Genomic DNA, 15,841 nt, shown 5'->3' on the forward strand with positions numbered 1-15,841 from the left:
AATTGTGTGTGTGGCATGAGTTGACGCCAAATTGTGCATTTGAGTTGCTTATGTTTTGCCGAAATGTCGATTTATTTCCGTTTCGGCGAATTCCGGGCAAACTCTAGATCTATATATGTCCTATTTTTAAGGAAGGTCATGCCGAATTTTTGTATGACTTGATGAATGCACGCATTTTTATAATCAATTTGTTTATTATTACCATGCAGAGTTGATGATGGTCAGTGGAACGATGGTGGACAGGTGGTTGTGGTCGGTGGTGCAGGACATGAAGGAAAATAATCTGACAGAGGTTTTATGTCCGTGTCGAAAATGCAAAGGAATAGTTTGGCTTGACCCCCATGTCGATGGTCGTGTCGAAGCGCACCTGCTCATGACTGGTTTCATGGATGGCTATACTCGATGGATAACTGAAGATGAGGATACGATGTTGAGGATGCCGACGGGGCAGGCAATGATGACACGGGGTAAGACGAAGAGATGATCGATAATGGCGGCGGGGAAGAGGCCGGACATGGCGGCGGAGAAGGGGCCGGACATGGCGGCGGAGAGAACAACATGGACTCCATGCAGCAGAGTTCGTCGGTACTAAGTTCAATCGTGCGGGGCCCTCATGTTCAAGCATTGCTTCGCAAGGAGACGAGTACTGAGAGAGCTGCTTCTAGAGAGGAGGCTATGCTGGAGCAACTGGTGGTAGACTCGAACACTCCATTGTATGATGGTTGCAATCCTGAGGTGCCCCGCTTGAGTTTCATGCTCCAAGTGCTGAAGACGAAGGCTAAAAACAAATGGACCGACACTATTCTCGATGAGCATCTCAAGTACCTAAAGGATGTTCTTCCCGAGGGTAATCTATGTCCTAGTAGTGTTGATGAGGCCAAGAAGATCGTGTGCCCTCTTGATCTGCCACACGTTAGATACCATGCATGCATCAACGATTGCATAATTTATCGGAAGGAGCACGCGGAAAAAACAAGTTGTCCGGTGTGCAATGCTTCTCGATACAAGAAGGCCGGGAAGAAATGTCCCCAGAAAGTGGTATGGTACTTACCGATCACTCCCCGTCTCCAGAGGTATTTTGTAGATCCCAAGGAAGCAAAGCTAATGCGCTGGCACGCGGAGAGGAAGAAGCCCGACGATGGAGATGATCCGAAGCTGAGACACGTCAAGGATGGAAGCCAGTGGAGAGCGTTGAACAGCTTCTATCGGTATTTTGAATGTGATGCAAGGAACATCGTGCTCGGCGCGTGTACCGATGGCATGAATCCGTTTGGCAACCAGAGCACCAACCATAGCACATGGCCCGTGTTTGTATGGATGTACAACCTCCCCCCTGGTTGTGCATGAAATTGAAGTACATTCACATGAGCATGCTTATTCAAGGGCCGAAACAACCAGGAAATAATATTAATTTGTATCTGGGGCTACTTCAGGAGGAGTTAGACACGTTATGGAAAACACCGGCCAAGACATGGGACGCCAGCAAAGGCGAGTATTTCAACATGAGAGCCGCGCTGATCACGACAGTGCACGACTATCTTGGTTATGGATATGTGGCAGGCCAGGTGTGCCATGGATATTGCGGATGCACGCGGTGCATGGATGATACGACGTCTCAGCAGCTAACGTCAAGGAAAGATGGCAGGTCTGGGAAAATCGTGTACATGGGGCATCGAAGATGGCTCGAACAGGACGACCCGTGGAGAAACCGTGGAGATCTATTCAATGGTCACGCTGAGCATCGAGGACCTCCACGTAAGCGGAGCGGTGCCAAAATCGATGAGCTGTTGAAAAACTGGAAGGAGTGCCCCGCGCCGGGAAAGACGATGAGAAAGGCGCCGGAGCCGCTGCTGAAGGTATGGAAGACGAGGTCTGTGTTCTGGGACTTGGAGTACTGGCACAAACTCGATACACCTCATTGCCTTGATCAAATGCATATCTATAAGAATGTCCTTGAGAGCTTGCTCGCAACACTGATGAACATGCCGGATAAGACCAAGGATGGGCATAAGGCAAGAAAAGACTTGCAAGATTTAAAAACAGGGAAGATCTGCACATGCCGCCCCGTAAAATGTCAGACGAGACAGAGATGGAGACAGAGGCACGGGAGAAGAAGGGCAAGAAAATAAAGAATGAGGATTATTGCCCCCCTTCTTGCTTCACCTTAAGTCAGGCTGAGATCAATCAATTCTTTAAGTGCCTTATCGGAGTCAAAAGTTAGTTTCGGTTACTGTGGCAAGATAAGTAGATATCTAGACACGGACAAGAAAAGGTTCAGCGGGATGAAGTCTCATGACTGTCATGTGATGATGACGCAGATATTACCTATTGCCCTTAGAGGGATAATGGACAAGCACGTCCGTGACACGCTTATTGGTCTCTGCAACTTTTTCGACATCATCTCTCGAAAGTCGATCAGTGTGAAGCAGCTCCGAAGGCTACAGGAAGAGATCGTTGTGATACTGAATGAGCTTGAGATGTACTTCCCGCCCGCGTTCTTTGACGTGATGGTGCATCTGTGTGTCCATATTGTGGATGACATAATAGACCTAGGGCCGTCATTCCTGCACAACATGATGCTGTTTGAGAGGATGAATGGGATCATCAAAGGATTCGTTCGTAACATGTCCTGTCCGGATGGAAGCATCGTCCAGGGCTATTTGACACAAGAGTGCATCTCTTTCTGTGAGAATTTTCTATATGGCGCAGACCTGCCGCCTGGTGTTAGTGTTGGTTTGCCCGTTAACAACCACGATGGGAGGCTCGAAGGAGAAGGTCACTGCAACGGTCGCAGGGAACTGCACGTGGCATACTCAGATCAACGCAACGACTTTGACAGAGCAAACTTGGTAGTGCTGCAACACCTAGACGAGGTAGATCCTTTCGTGGCACTGCACAAAGAAATTATCGCAAAGAAGTATCGTGACCGGGGGGTATGCAGGATGGACGCCAAAGTTACTAGAGAGCACAACTCCACTTTCCTGCATTGGTTCAAAGAGCATATTATTGCTAATCCCCCGGAGGAGGGCTCTAAGGACGGATTGCTCATATACGCCTTAGCACATGGCCCCTCGCCCAACCTCGTAACCTATCAGGCATATGATATCAACGGATACACGTTCCACACGGAGGCCAAAGATATGGACAGTGATGAATATCAGAACTCAGGGGTGACGATGGAATGCATGACCGGCAGCGACAACGGCACAACTGAACGATTTTATGGAAGGGTCGAGGAGATGTGGGAGCTTGACTACTCTGGACTGCACAACACGACGACGTTCCGTGTTAGATGGGCTAAGAATGTCGAAAGAGAAAGCCGTATTTTCACTACCATGACTATACCCGACGCCAAGAGCGCTACCGTGAACGCTATCGCAAAAAACGAGCCATGGGTACACGCTAAGCACGTGACACAATGCTTCTTCATAACCGACCCATGCAATCCCAGTCGTGTTGTCGTGAGGAAAGGCAAAAGAAACATCATTGGAATGGATGGAGTCGCCAACGAGGAAGACTATGATCAGTACAGCAACCCAATGAGGGAAGATGACGATGATGATGAAGTATACGTCAAAAGAAGAATCAATACTACATTACCAAAGAAAAATCGTACTCCATGGAAAAGGCAAAGTCATAATGAGGGGCTCAATTATTCTTCGACGAACAAGAAGGGAAAGAAGCTGACTCAAAAACGAAAACGTCAGCGCTGAGGAATCGGTCAAATGATGTAATATATATATATATATATGTTCCTATTTTGTATACACACTTAATTAGCCATTATTATGCATGGGTCCAATGATGTAATATATATGTTCCTATTTTGTATACACACTTAGCCATTATTATGCAAGGGTCCAATGATGTAATATATATGTTCTTATTATGCTGAGGAAAAGAAAAAAGGGAAACTGGTTATAGCAGTAGCGCTTTAGTGAAAAAGAGCTACAGCTAGTCAAGATAGAAGTAGCGGTTTCTGCAGAAAATCGCTATAGCTGCTCGTAATAGTAGTAGCGCGTTTCATGAAAACGCGCTACTGCTACGTCCACTTAACCCAAAATTCTTCCTCTCCCTGCTTCATCCCGCCTCTTTTCCCCCAAATCCCCACTCTCTCTTCCCCGGCCCCGTCGCACCGCCGCGCCCGCCCCCGACCTCGGCGCGCTCGCCCCCGACCCTGCCGCCCCCGACCCCGCCGCGCCCGACCCCGGCGCGCTCGCCCCCGACCCCGCCGCCCCCGACCTAGGCGCACTCGCCCCGACCCGTCGGCCCTCGCCTCCCTCCTCTGCTTCCTCCCCTCCCAACCTTGGCCGTCGTCGGGCCTGCCTCCTTGCCTTGCACCCTCTGTAAACCACCCCCCTTCTCTCTCTCTGCTAGCTAGGGTTACTTTACTTAGGTTTTAGTTATGTTAATTAGGTTATCTATTTAGTTATGAATTTAGATAGGTTTCAAAATTTGCTGAATTTATATGCAAATTTGAACTGGACATGTGATATGTGGATATGTCATGTTTTGGACATGTCATGTTTTGGTAAATGATCCGAGTTGCCTATGTTACGCCGGAATGTTGATTCATTTCCGTTTCGGTGAATTTCAGGCGCTCGATATGTCCATTTTTTAGCAAAGGTCATGCCGAAATTGTCCTCGTGCCTTATCATCCAAAGTAAGTCAGTTTCGAACAACCCTTTCATACATTTCAATCATTCCTTCTCTCTCTATGGGGAATAATTTGAGGTGTCTTTTCCCCGTAGCAACGGGCGCGCCGTCCTTATCGTTCTTTATCCGCAAGTCTCCCACGCCGTGTATTTTGACCCTTCCAGAGACTACGAGAAAAAAGACTACACCCACATAATGAATATTCTAGATGATGCTCTCCAAGGCTTCAACTTTAGAGGTGGCCACATGCAGATCAGGAAACAAAGGAACAAGAAGATGGGTTTCGTGCATAAAACTGACTTCTCCTGCATCCAAGTCCCAAAACCAAGCAAGAAGGATGGATTCTACATCCTCCATCTCATGATTCAGTTCAACACGGATCACCAAAAGCTTCGCATGAGAAGCAGAAATGATGATCATATCCACAAGTGGCTAGAATCTCATGGAGAAGCGGATTATAAACTTAGAGATGACTTCTTTCGCATCCAAAGCGACATTGCGACGATCATCATGAAAGAAGTCGTCGATGAGAAGGGGATGTTCCACCACGGCCCTATATCGCGAGCTGGCGTCCGAACTCGCATAGGCATGCAACGTCTAGACCTCACGCCGTTCAAGAAGCTAGGGTCCATCCTTGATGATATGGAAGGATGGAACTTCTAGTGATTTATGATGCCGATGATGATGATATGTGTCGGTTGAACTTGTATACTATTTGTAGCGATGCAACTTTGTGATGTCCACGATCCCTAGTTGCATCTGGTTGCTAACCCTTTCTTTTTCGGTGTTCTCTAGTATATTTTGTTGCATATATATGATTGTACATCCTCTTCATGAACATGCATCTCTAACAGGTACCTAGTTTCTTGATGGCGAGATGGAACTGCTATGTCATGTACAAAGGGAAGGTTCCGGGGGTGTACAACGAGTGGCATGAGTGTCAGGCACAAGTGAATGGGTTCTCGGACGCCAGCCATAAAGGCTTCAAAAGCAGACAAGAAGGAGAAGCTAGTTACTTGAGGTTCACACTAGCGTGAGAGAGGACTCGTAACCGCCATCTCATGTACTGCATAGTTCCGCTCTCACTCATAGTGATAGCTCTTCTCGCGTATACCTTTGTTTAGATGGATGACGTTGTAGTTGCAAGTATTCGAGACTTGCATGTATCGCTATTTTCGAGATGATGACAAGATACCACTTTGTGTTGGATGATGATTATGACGAGACTATTTGTATGTATATGCTATGATTACATTTGTGGTCTCGCAGGCTTTTGTATGTGTATCATGATGGCATTTGTATGTGCTAAAGATTCTTCTATAAAGCCTGTTCAAATACAAAACAAATATGCCGAAAAAATAAAAAACTACTAAAATTAGCAGTAGCGAGTGGAGAAAAGTTAGCAGCAGCGCGGTTGTAGCAGTAGCGCGCGCAGGGGAAGCGCGCTATAGCTATTAGCAGCAGCGAGGTTCCTTTAAGCGCGTTGCTGCAACACTTGTGTAGCAGTAGCGCGGGTGGACCAGCGCTACTGCTATACGTTAGCTGTAGCGCCGGCCCCCGCGCTACAAAAAGGCCGAAAACCCGCGCTGCTGCTAGGCTTTTCCCTAGTAGTGACGAGGTTCAAGAACATCTTGACGATGCAGGAGGAGGCAAGTGTCAAGCGCTCTAACATTAAGGACGCATGTAAGGTCAAAAGGTTTAACATGTTGATGGCGGCGACTGACAAGAAGCTCAAGTGTGAAGAGAAGAAGGTTCAGATTGCAGCCGTTTCGAAGAATTTCAAGATATTTATTTTGAAAATGAAGCTAGATAACAATGTAAGTATGATCGTGTGTCACGACTAGACTCCGAGGAATTTCGTCGGCGACGAACTACAACTCGAGATCGAGATCAGAGGGAGAGAGACGAAGGTAGGAGACGGAAGCGAGAAGAGATAAGCTAGATAGACGAGTGGTTCAGGTTTGAATTACAAGGTTTTCGATGCCTCGCTCTCCAACGCTCTCCTGCTTATAACACGCAGGTTACATGGGCTCTCTGTCTTGGCCCGCCGGCCCACTATTCCTCCAATGCGGCCTGCACCGCACTTGAACCTTCCCGCCACTTCTTTACGCCTTCGCGGCGCCGTCTTCCCGCTTTCCTTGCCTTGCACGCGCCTTTGTCCCCGCCAGAGTACTGACAATACCTCCCCCTGAAGAACCAGTGTGTCCCCATGCTGGTGCATCTGGATAGCGATCCTTGAGCACCTGATAGTCTTCCCAAGTTGCTGACGATGTAGGACTAGTTGTCCACTTGACCAAAACCTGAAGATGCGATGCATTCCCTTTCTTGACCAAGCGACGATCCAAGATCTCTTCAGGTTGCACTCCTGGCAGGGACAGATCCAGAGGAATAGGTAGTGTAGTGAACACCGGAGTATCCGACATGTGAGCTTTGAGCTGGGATACATGGAACATAGGATGAACCATGCTGCCGCGCGGCAACTCCAGTCTGTATGCAGCATTTCCAATCTTCTCCCGAATTTTGAAAGGTCCAAAGGATTTAAGAGCCAGTTTGGGACAGGGACGGTTGACCACTGACGACTGGGCATAGGGTTGCAGGCGCAGATACACTGTTTCTCCCACAACCAACTGGCGATCAGACCTTTTTCTGTAAGCCAAATGCTTATACTTGCACCGAGCTCTGGCCAGATGATCTTTGAGCATTGTTGTGTGTTCAGTCTGAGAGGCCAACCAAGTCTGAACATCAGGGTTCATGGAGATAGACTGACCTGCTAACTGGCCCACATTTGGGTCTTGGCCATATGGCGCTTTGTATGGTGTGCGGCCCAAGGAAGAATGGTAAGTAGAATTATACCAGAATTCTGCCTGAGGAAACCAGGTAGCCCATTTAGCTGGAGAGGCATGAACTCCACAGCGTAAGTACATCTCTAGACATTGATTCCCTTGCTCGGTATGACCATCAGTTTGAGGATGATATGTTGTTCTCATCTGAAGCTCAGTGCCCCACACTCTAAACAGTTATTTCCAGAATGCACTTGTAAAGATCTTATCTCTATCAGAAACAATGGACAGGGGCAGTCCATGGAGTTTGACAATGTTATTGAGAAAGACTTTAGCCACTGATGCTGTTGTAAACGGATGTTCCAAAGGCAGAAAATGACTTACTTTAGTGAAACGATCCACAACCACTAGAATAGCAGTAAACCCCTCTGATTTAGGCAATCCCTCAATGAAGTCCATACTAATAGCTTGCCATGGCCTATCTGGTAAAGGAAGAGGTTGCAGCAGCCCAGGTGTTTTGCACAGCTCATGTTTAGCCTGCTGACAAATGTTACACTGCTTCACAAAGTTCTCCACATCTGTTTTCATACCAGTCCAACTAAACAACTGCTTAACTCTGTGGTAAGTGGGAAGTATGCCAGAGTGTCCTCCCACTGGTGAGCAGTGAAAAGCCTGAATGAGCTTTGTTTGCAGACCTGTATTAGCTCCAATCCAAATTTTATCTTCATGTTTAATGAGCCCCTCTTGCAAGTGAAATCCAGGACAAGCTTTGTTATCCACTGCCAGTTTCTGCAACATCTCTTGTGCAGCAGGATCAACTGTATATGAATTCAACACTTCATGTATCCAGACAGGTTTGCTGGTAGACAGTGCCTGGACAGGAAACAAATGAGCCACTCTGGAAAGTGCATCTGCTGCGGTATTCTCCACTCCCTTTTTGTAATGAATAGTGAACTGCAGGCCTACCAGCTTTGTCATAGCTTTTCTCTACAAATCTGAAGTCAAAAGTTGATCCCCTAAGTGATAGAGGCTTTGATGATATGTTTTAATTACAAAAGGTGCTCTGGCCAGGTAAGATCTCCATCTCTCAATGGCCATCATTATTGCGAGAAACTCTTTCTCATAAATGCACAGTTTCTGACTAGCTATTCCAAGTGCCTTGCTGTAGTAAGCAATGGGGTGCCTCTCCTGAGATAGCACAGCTCCTACTCCAGTATTACATGCATCTGTCTCCACAGTGAAAGTTTTGTCAAAATTAGGTAGAGCTAAGACAGGAGTTGTGGCCATGGCCTGTTTCAACTGTTGGAAGGTTGCTTGAGCTGTGTCAGACCACTGAAAAGCTTGTTTCTTCAATAAGACAGTTAGAGGTCTAGCCAACAGACCATAGTTCCTGACAAACTTCCTGTAGTAAACTGTTAACCCTAAGAATCCCCTTAGCTCAGTCACATTTGTTGGTACAGGCCAATTAACCATAGCTTCTGTTTTTGCAGGATCAGTAGCTACTCCCTTGTCAGAAATGATGTGGCCCAAATATTCCATGGACTGCTGAGCAAACACACACTTACTTTGTTTCACATGTAACTGATTTTCAGCCAAAATTTCAAACACAGATCTTAGATTTTGAATATGATCCTCTAGAGTTATGCTGAATACTAGGATATCATCCATGAATACCAACACATATTTTCTGTTAGGCCCTGCCATAAACACATTCATATTGCATTGGAATGTTCCTGGAGTAGTAGCCAGTCCAAAAGGCACCACCTTGAATTGGAACTGGCCATGGTGTGTTTTAAATGTTGTCCTGTGCTCATCTTCTTCCTTCATTCTGATCTGATGATATCCAGCTTTTAAATCCAGTTTTGAAAACCACTTAGCACCTCCTAATTCATCCAGTAACTCATCAATCACTGGTAGGGGAAACTTTCTTTTAATGGTAATATCGTTCAATTTTCTATAATCCACACAGAACCTCCAAGTGTCATCCTTCTTCTTTACCAGGAGAACAGGAGAAGCAAAAGTACTAATGCTTGGTGTGATCAAACCAGCTTTCATCATTTCAGATACTTGTCTCTCTATTTCATCTTTTTGTAGTGGGGAGTATCTGTATGGCCTGCAATTAACTGGAACAGCCCCAGGGATTAAGTGAATGGCATGATCCAGTGGTCTGTGAGGAGGCAATGTCTAAGGATCTTTAAACACAGTGTTATGTTGTTGCAGTAATTCTTGTACAGCAGGAGGGACTGGAGTTTCAGGTGCCATTACAATTCTGTTTAACATAGCAGTTGCCCATACTTCATTGCCTTTTCCCATTTCAACAGTTGTTCGGCTGTTACTTCTTTAATTTCTACTGGTGTGGCAGGTAGTACACCTTGCAATCTCACTTCTTGCCCTGAGTATTTGAATTGGATCCACTTTTCTGCCCAATGACATTGCATCACTCCCCATTGTTCTAGCCAGTCAATGCCCAGAATAATATCATGTCCTCCAAGAGGAAGCACATTCATTGCATTTGTGAAGTTGTGTCCTTGGATCCACCAGGTTAACTGAGACACTCTTTTAGCACATTGGACCAGTTCCCCATTAGCCACTTTTACCTGCATAGGTCTAGCCAATTTTTCCACAGTAACAGGTATCCTGTTGAGCAGTGCTTGATCCACAAAAGTGTGGGTGCTCCCTGAGTCCACTAAGATGAGCACCACCTGGTTCCCCACTAAGGCTCGCAGTTGTATGGTTCTTGGGTGAGCTCCTCCTGACAAAGCAGTAACTGAAATAGTAGCAGAGTCTGCTGTATTTTGTTCAATGAGAGCATCCAAGAGAGCATTTGAAATTATCTCATTATGCACCACTGTTTTTGCCGTTTTTAACTGAGCGCTAGTCACAGGCAACTAACTGCAGACATGTCCAGGAATGGACTTCTCTCCACATTTATAACACAGACCGTTAGCTCTGCGGTCTTCTTTCAACTGTTTGGCTTTCCATAAATCACCAGTAGCCAATGCCGGCCGAGTTTCCGGTTTGGCAAAAGTAGTTTTCTGGTAATTTCCTCTGACTGTTTTCTGCTGCAGTAACAGTCCTTCTTGAACATATCCATACATCGCTGCGGTCTGAACATTGGTTGGGATCTGAAACTCCACCGCTGATCGTAACTCTGATTTGAGCCCCATAATGAAGCGAGTGACTAAGAAAGTGTCACTGATCGACGGTTCATACAGCCTGATTGTGTATACCAGCTAGAGAAATTTTTGCATGTACTCCTTCACTGATTCTACCTGTTTGAGCGACATCAGATCCTTCACCTTCTGCCTGTACACATTAACATCAAACTCCTACACAATCGCTGCACAAAACTGTGGCCAAGTGTGATATGCGCTGGTTTGTTTGAATGCCTGATACCAACTAGCAGCGTTATCCGTCAGGTACAGAGAGGCGGACGTAACCTTGAAGCTATCACGTATACTATATAACTTGAAGAACGCCTCACACTTAGGCCATGTTTGGTTCATAAGTCCTAGCATTTATTTTAGTCTCAACTTATAAGTCCCAAGTCCCTAAAAAGTTCCTACATGTTTGGTTCCTGGGACTTATAAGTCTCTATAAGACCATATTACAACTATAAGTCCCTATAAGTCCCTCCTTGAGAGTCTTATTTCATAAGTTCCAAATGCCCACTTTAAGTCCCTATAAGTCCCTCCTGTTTGGTTTAGATGGGACTTATAGGGACTTTTTTAAGTCCCTAAACCAATAGGTCCCTGGAAACAAACACCCTCTTATCTAACCAGATCCTGACATCACTTCCATCAAAACAAGGGAAATCCATTTTGGGCATCCATGGGCGCTTGCCTGAATTTTCCTCCTGAACTGACTGCACAACTTTTTGGGACAGAGGGTTGCTGGGGGGTACCTGAACTGGACGAGGCAACACCTGAGCAGCGAATGGTGGCCCTGGGCCGAGTATGTCGTCGGACACTTCAGACACTGTCGGCGACGAGGTCTCTGGTACCTCTGGTGGCTTCCCCTTCTATGAGACATGGAATTGACTTTGTTGTACCTGCCCCAGCGTGTCGTAGGAGAGATCCACCTTCACTTGAACTTGGTCGAGACACGTTGATTGCTCCGTCAGCTTGGCGTCGAGCGCCGCCAACTGCGCGCAGATCCCATCGACCACCTCCAGCTTGCGTTGCGCCGCCCTGATCTCGACGAACTCCTTTAGCATGCGCTCCTGGAAGGCCTCCATCTCGTCCGCGATGAAGCGCGTCTGCGGATTCGGCTTCAATGTTGTCGTTGTGGCCAATTGTCCCCAAATCAACCCACCTCAGGTCAGGATTTACACAGATCAAGCCCGCAGGCGATCCACGACCACCGCCTCGGATTTGCCGGGTATGATTCAGGGAAAAAATTGGCGCACGGCGGAGCGAGGAGACGGCTCTGATACCAGATTTTCACGACTAGACTCCGAGGAATTTCGCCGGCGACGAACTACAGCTCGAGATCGAGATTAGAGGGAGAGAGATGAAGGTAGGAGACGGAAGCGAGAAGAGATAAGCTAGATAGACAAGTGGTTCAGGTTTGAATTACAAGTTTTTCGATGCCTCGCTCTCCAACGCTCTCTTGCTTATAACACGCAGGTTACATGGGCTCTCTGTCTTGGCCCGCCGGCCCACTATTCCTCCAATGCGGCCCGCACCGCACTTGAACCTTCCCGCCACTTCTTTACGCCTTCGCGGCGCCGTCTTCCCGCTTTTCTTGCCTTGTATGCGCCTTTGTCCCCGCCAGAGTACTAACATCGTGTAAGGCCAACTCCACCGCGCAATCCTATCCTATCCGGCCCCGGCCGTTTGGGATAAAAGGGACAAAGTAAGCGGCCCAGCGTGCGACGGCCTGGACCCATCTTGTCCGTTTTGTGTCCGGGCCGACCCATTCCGAGCGCAAACTTGCGCCGGGTTTGGGTCGCGACGGACACCAAACGGACGCGCGCCTCATCCGCGTTAGGGCTGCATGGAAGGCGGACACCTACCTCCCACCCGCCCACATCAATGCGCACGAGCGGGCGGCTCCACCTGTCATCCGCACGTAGAACGTTCGTCGTCCTTCTTTAAGTGGGAAGCGTGGACGGGTCATCGTCCACACTGCCCCACGCCACCCCGCGGCCTCCTCGAAACCCGACAGTGCCGAACCCAAACCCTAGCCAAGAACTCGCCGGTCGGCCGGCCGCAGCCATGGGCCTCTGGAACTACGGCCGCAAAGGCAAGCACGACCGCGAGGCTGGTTCCTCGTCGGGACGCCGCCGTGGCTCGGTGAAGAAAGAGGAGCCCGCGTCGCCATCGCCACCATGTAGGCCCCCCGCGCTGCCCGCCTTCTCCATCGCGCCCACGGCCGCCAGCGAGCGCGACCGGCACTACATCGAGGCGGCCGTCTGCCGCCGTTATTGGAAGACGAGGACGCCGCTGCCCTGGAGCGACGTCCACCTCCCCAATAACTGGCACCTGTCGGCCGACCGCGTGCCGATCCCGCCCGTCCCGCAGAGCAGCCGTGCGCGCCGCCAGGAGATCGACCGCCGCCGCCGCCTCCTCCCGGACGACCTCTACTACGACGAGAGGTACGCCCCCAACTCGACATTGTGGGACACGTGGCTCCGCGATGAGCACGACGTGCGGCGGGCGTCGTTCTTCGCCGGCATGTCGACGGGGCCGCGGTGGCCACGTGAGCCCCGAGCGGCTCCCCAGGCGCGCGGGCGTACGCAGGTCCGCGGCCTGACGCCCACGCCGTCGCCGTCGCCATCTCCATCGCCACCCCCACCTCCTCGCATGACGGCGGAGGAGGAGGCCCGGCTCATGGTGCGTGTGCTGGAGGACTCCATGCACACGCACGACGAGCGCCAATGGGCGGACCTCGAGGCGACGATGGCCCTCTTCGCGGCCGGCGACGTCGCCATCCCCGAGCTGGAGATGGCGCCTCGGGAGGAGGTGGTGGAGGAGCCGCCGGTGGCCGCGTTTCACCCTGACCTGGTGGGCCAGGGGTGGAGTTGGTCGTGCTTTGCTGAGCAGATGGCGGCTTCCCTGGGGGCCGTGAACTGGTGCCCCACGCCGCCGCGGTCGCCGGAGCGGGAGGCCTCGCCTCGGGAGGAAGTGGTGCAGGCACCACCGGCCACCTTGCAGCCCGCCGCCCCCGTGCACCACGGACCGCCGGCCCACCTGTGGACGCCGCCGGAATACGCCGACCTCGTCGGCGACGACGCCGCCACCGGCGGCCAGTGAAGACGGCGACGGCCACGGCATCGACGGGCACCGCAGGAGCGTGTGGGAGTCATTTTTTTGGTTTTATGTTAATTATGAACTGGGCCGTTTAAGTGGACTGATAAACTGGGCCGTTTTATGGTCGTAACCCCTATATATATGTTTTATGTTTTTTTAAATGTGTTTATTTACTTTTTTAGTCATTTTATTTAAGTTTTAATTTTTTTTTATTCACGTCCACCCCAGACAGGTTTTGGGACGAGGCCGCGCGTTGGGCGCACCCACGACCCATCAGACAAACGCGGACATGGGCGAACCCATCGGCGCTCCAAAGGGACATAATCCGGCCAAACCGGACGTCCGTTTGGGATCGCGCGGTGAAGTTGGCCTAAGCTGTCTGTCTTAAAATATTGAAAGGCGGCAAGGATCATTACGATGATATGGTGATATGAGGATTTTGTTAGAGTCGGTGTAAAGGACGGCGGCGGTCACGACGGCGCCGGAACCAAAGACAGCCACCGGCAGGGCTCGTGGATCTTTCCACTCCGATTAGGAACACCCAAAACAAGTCATAAAAGACGCAAACGAGCTATCACCCGAAAAGAGAAGCTAGTAGTACTAGGACTACGTTACGGGGAGGTACGCACAGAAGATGTACGGTGTTGTGCAATCAAATTGGGCTCGCTTTGGGCCGATGAGGTCAAAGAAGCTGCAAATGGCGTGACTGGTCAGTGGTCACTACGCATGCAACAGCCTCGTGTAGTAACGTATCCATTTTTTCCGTCAGCGCGGGGGGGATCTAACGGCAGATTGCGCGTACCCGGTACCCACCACCCCACCCAACGACAGTGCTCGTCTACAGACGAGTGGGCCCCATCCCGGCCTCACTGTGGACGGATGATATCAACCAGGGCCCGAATCAAACGGCCACGGACGTCTCTCGCCGGTGGTCCAGGGACAGGCGCACGTGCTGGGTCATGATGCGGGCCCCGTTTCCCAAAACATTTTCCAGTGACTTGTCCAATCGGGCGTCCACGGAAACGCCAGTTCCACTGAAGGGCGGGCCCCGCGCGCCGGGCCAGGTACGTCAGCGAAACTGATGGAGTCGGGGATGGAGCGGATATGGTGGTGCGGGCGTCGATGGTGGGCCCCGCCACACCCACACGGGGTATGCTCTCCACTTCATAGCCCAAATATGCGACACGCCGAGGCGCACGGGTGCGGCCGTAACCTCATCATCGCGCCACTACTAATAAAGCCGCTTTCCCGTTTCCTGTTTGACTGGCTGGATCTTTTCAACTTTGCGTTTGCTCGGTCATTCATGGAATCATGGTAATATTGTGAGCCCGGTAGCATGCAGCGGATGGACATGCATTTGCGTGCGTTTTTTTTCATTCTGTTTATCCTTTTCGTTTTTATTATGGCAATGGAAACTCGATGAGGTACTGTAAAAAGATAGCGGTACTATCAAGCAGGACTATTAGTTAAAAGCACGGTTAAGTGTAATTATGCTAGTACCTAAACAGCGGCACCTTTGTTCAAAAGACGTTTTGGATATTCAATACGAACTACGTGCGACTGAAATAAATGAACAAACACACTTAAGCACATCTACATACATGCAATTTTGAAAAAAGTTAAAACATGTTATAATTTGGAACGGATGAGATATACACGGAGCAAAACATCTCATACAAAACATTGCAACTTTACTCTTGCGGAGTAGCCCGACTAGCATTCACCGGGCTAAGAAATTAATCGATAAATTCATCGGGTTATTGTCCTACATAAGGATGCTTTCTGTAAGGTCTACATGGGGGTTTAAACCCACCTGGGGTTCCCATCACACCACACAGGTTAAAAGCGTAAAGTATCTAAATCGTTTCACACTCTCTTCTTTGTAGCCATTAATAGTGTGTTTCCATGTAATTGTCTCATGCCATCTCAGGTCAAGTGATTTTCTCGAATTGCTCTTGTTTATTACACCTTTTTGAACTTTTCCTTTATTTGAAATTAACACTCTAGTACTATAACCCGTGTGCCATATGTACTCATCAGTCTTTGCATTTATTCGAAGACCGCATGACTAACATAACATTTTTCTGTTAGCTTTACATGTAGGAGTACAGTCAACTTAGCATTTTGTTCTCACCTGTTATACTTCAAGTG

At 49.1% G+C, this 15,841-nt stretch overlaps 1 protein-coding gene across 1 annotated transcript; it reads right to left on the reverse strand.

Annotated features, from left to right (window-relative positions):
• Window positions 1-6,761: 6,761 nt before the first annotated feature.
• On the reverse strand, window positions 6,762-11,673 carry LOC147980076 (uncharacterized). The gene is made up of 7 exons (XM_087515466.1): window positions 11,488-11,673; window positions 10,709-10,765; window positions 10,034-10,303; window positions 8,490-9,017; window positions 8,132-8,309; window positions 7,821-8,014; window positions 6,762-7,373 (listed from the first exon to the last, which is right to left on the reverse strand). The coding sequence occupies exons 1-7, from the start codon at window positions 11,671-11,673 to the stop codon at window positions 6,762-6,764; spliced, it is 2,025 nt and encodes a 674-aa protein (XP_087371592.1).
• Between the last annotated feature and the right edge of the window lie 4,168 nt (window positions 11,674-15,841).

The sequence above is a fragment of the Triticum urartu genome, chromosome 3A (genome assembly GCF_056163025.1).
Source record: "Triticum urartu cultivar PI428250 chromosome 3A, HENAU_Tu73, whole genome shotgun sequence".
NCBI classification, from domain to species: Eukaryota; Viridiplantae; Streptophyta; class Magnoliopsida; order Poales; family Poaceae; genus Triticum; species Triticum urartu.

Bases quoted from the DNA above. Each gene is read 5' to 3' on its own strand.
- LOC147980076 (XM_087515466.1), bottom strand. From the start codon at position 11,673: ATGGAGGCCTTCCAGGAGCGCATGCTAAAGGAGTTCGTCGAGATCAGG. The intron at 10,766-11,487 runs GTACAACAAAGT...GCGATTGTGTAG, and splicing joins CCTACGACACGCTGGGGCAG to GAGTTTGATGTTAATGTGTA. The intron at 8,310-8,489 runs GTAATTAAAACA...TTTCCTGTCCAG, and splicing joins ACCTGGCCAGAGCACCTTTT to GCACTGTCTACCAGCAAACC.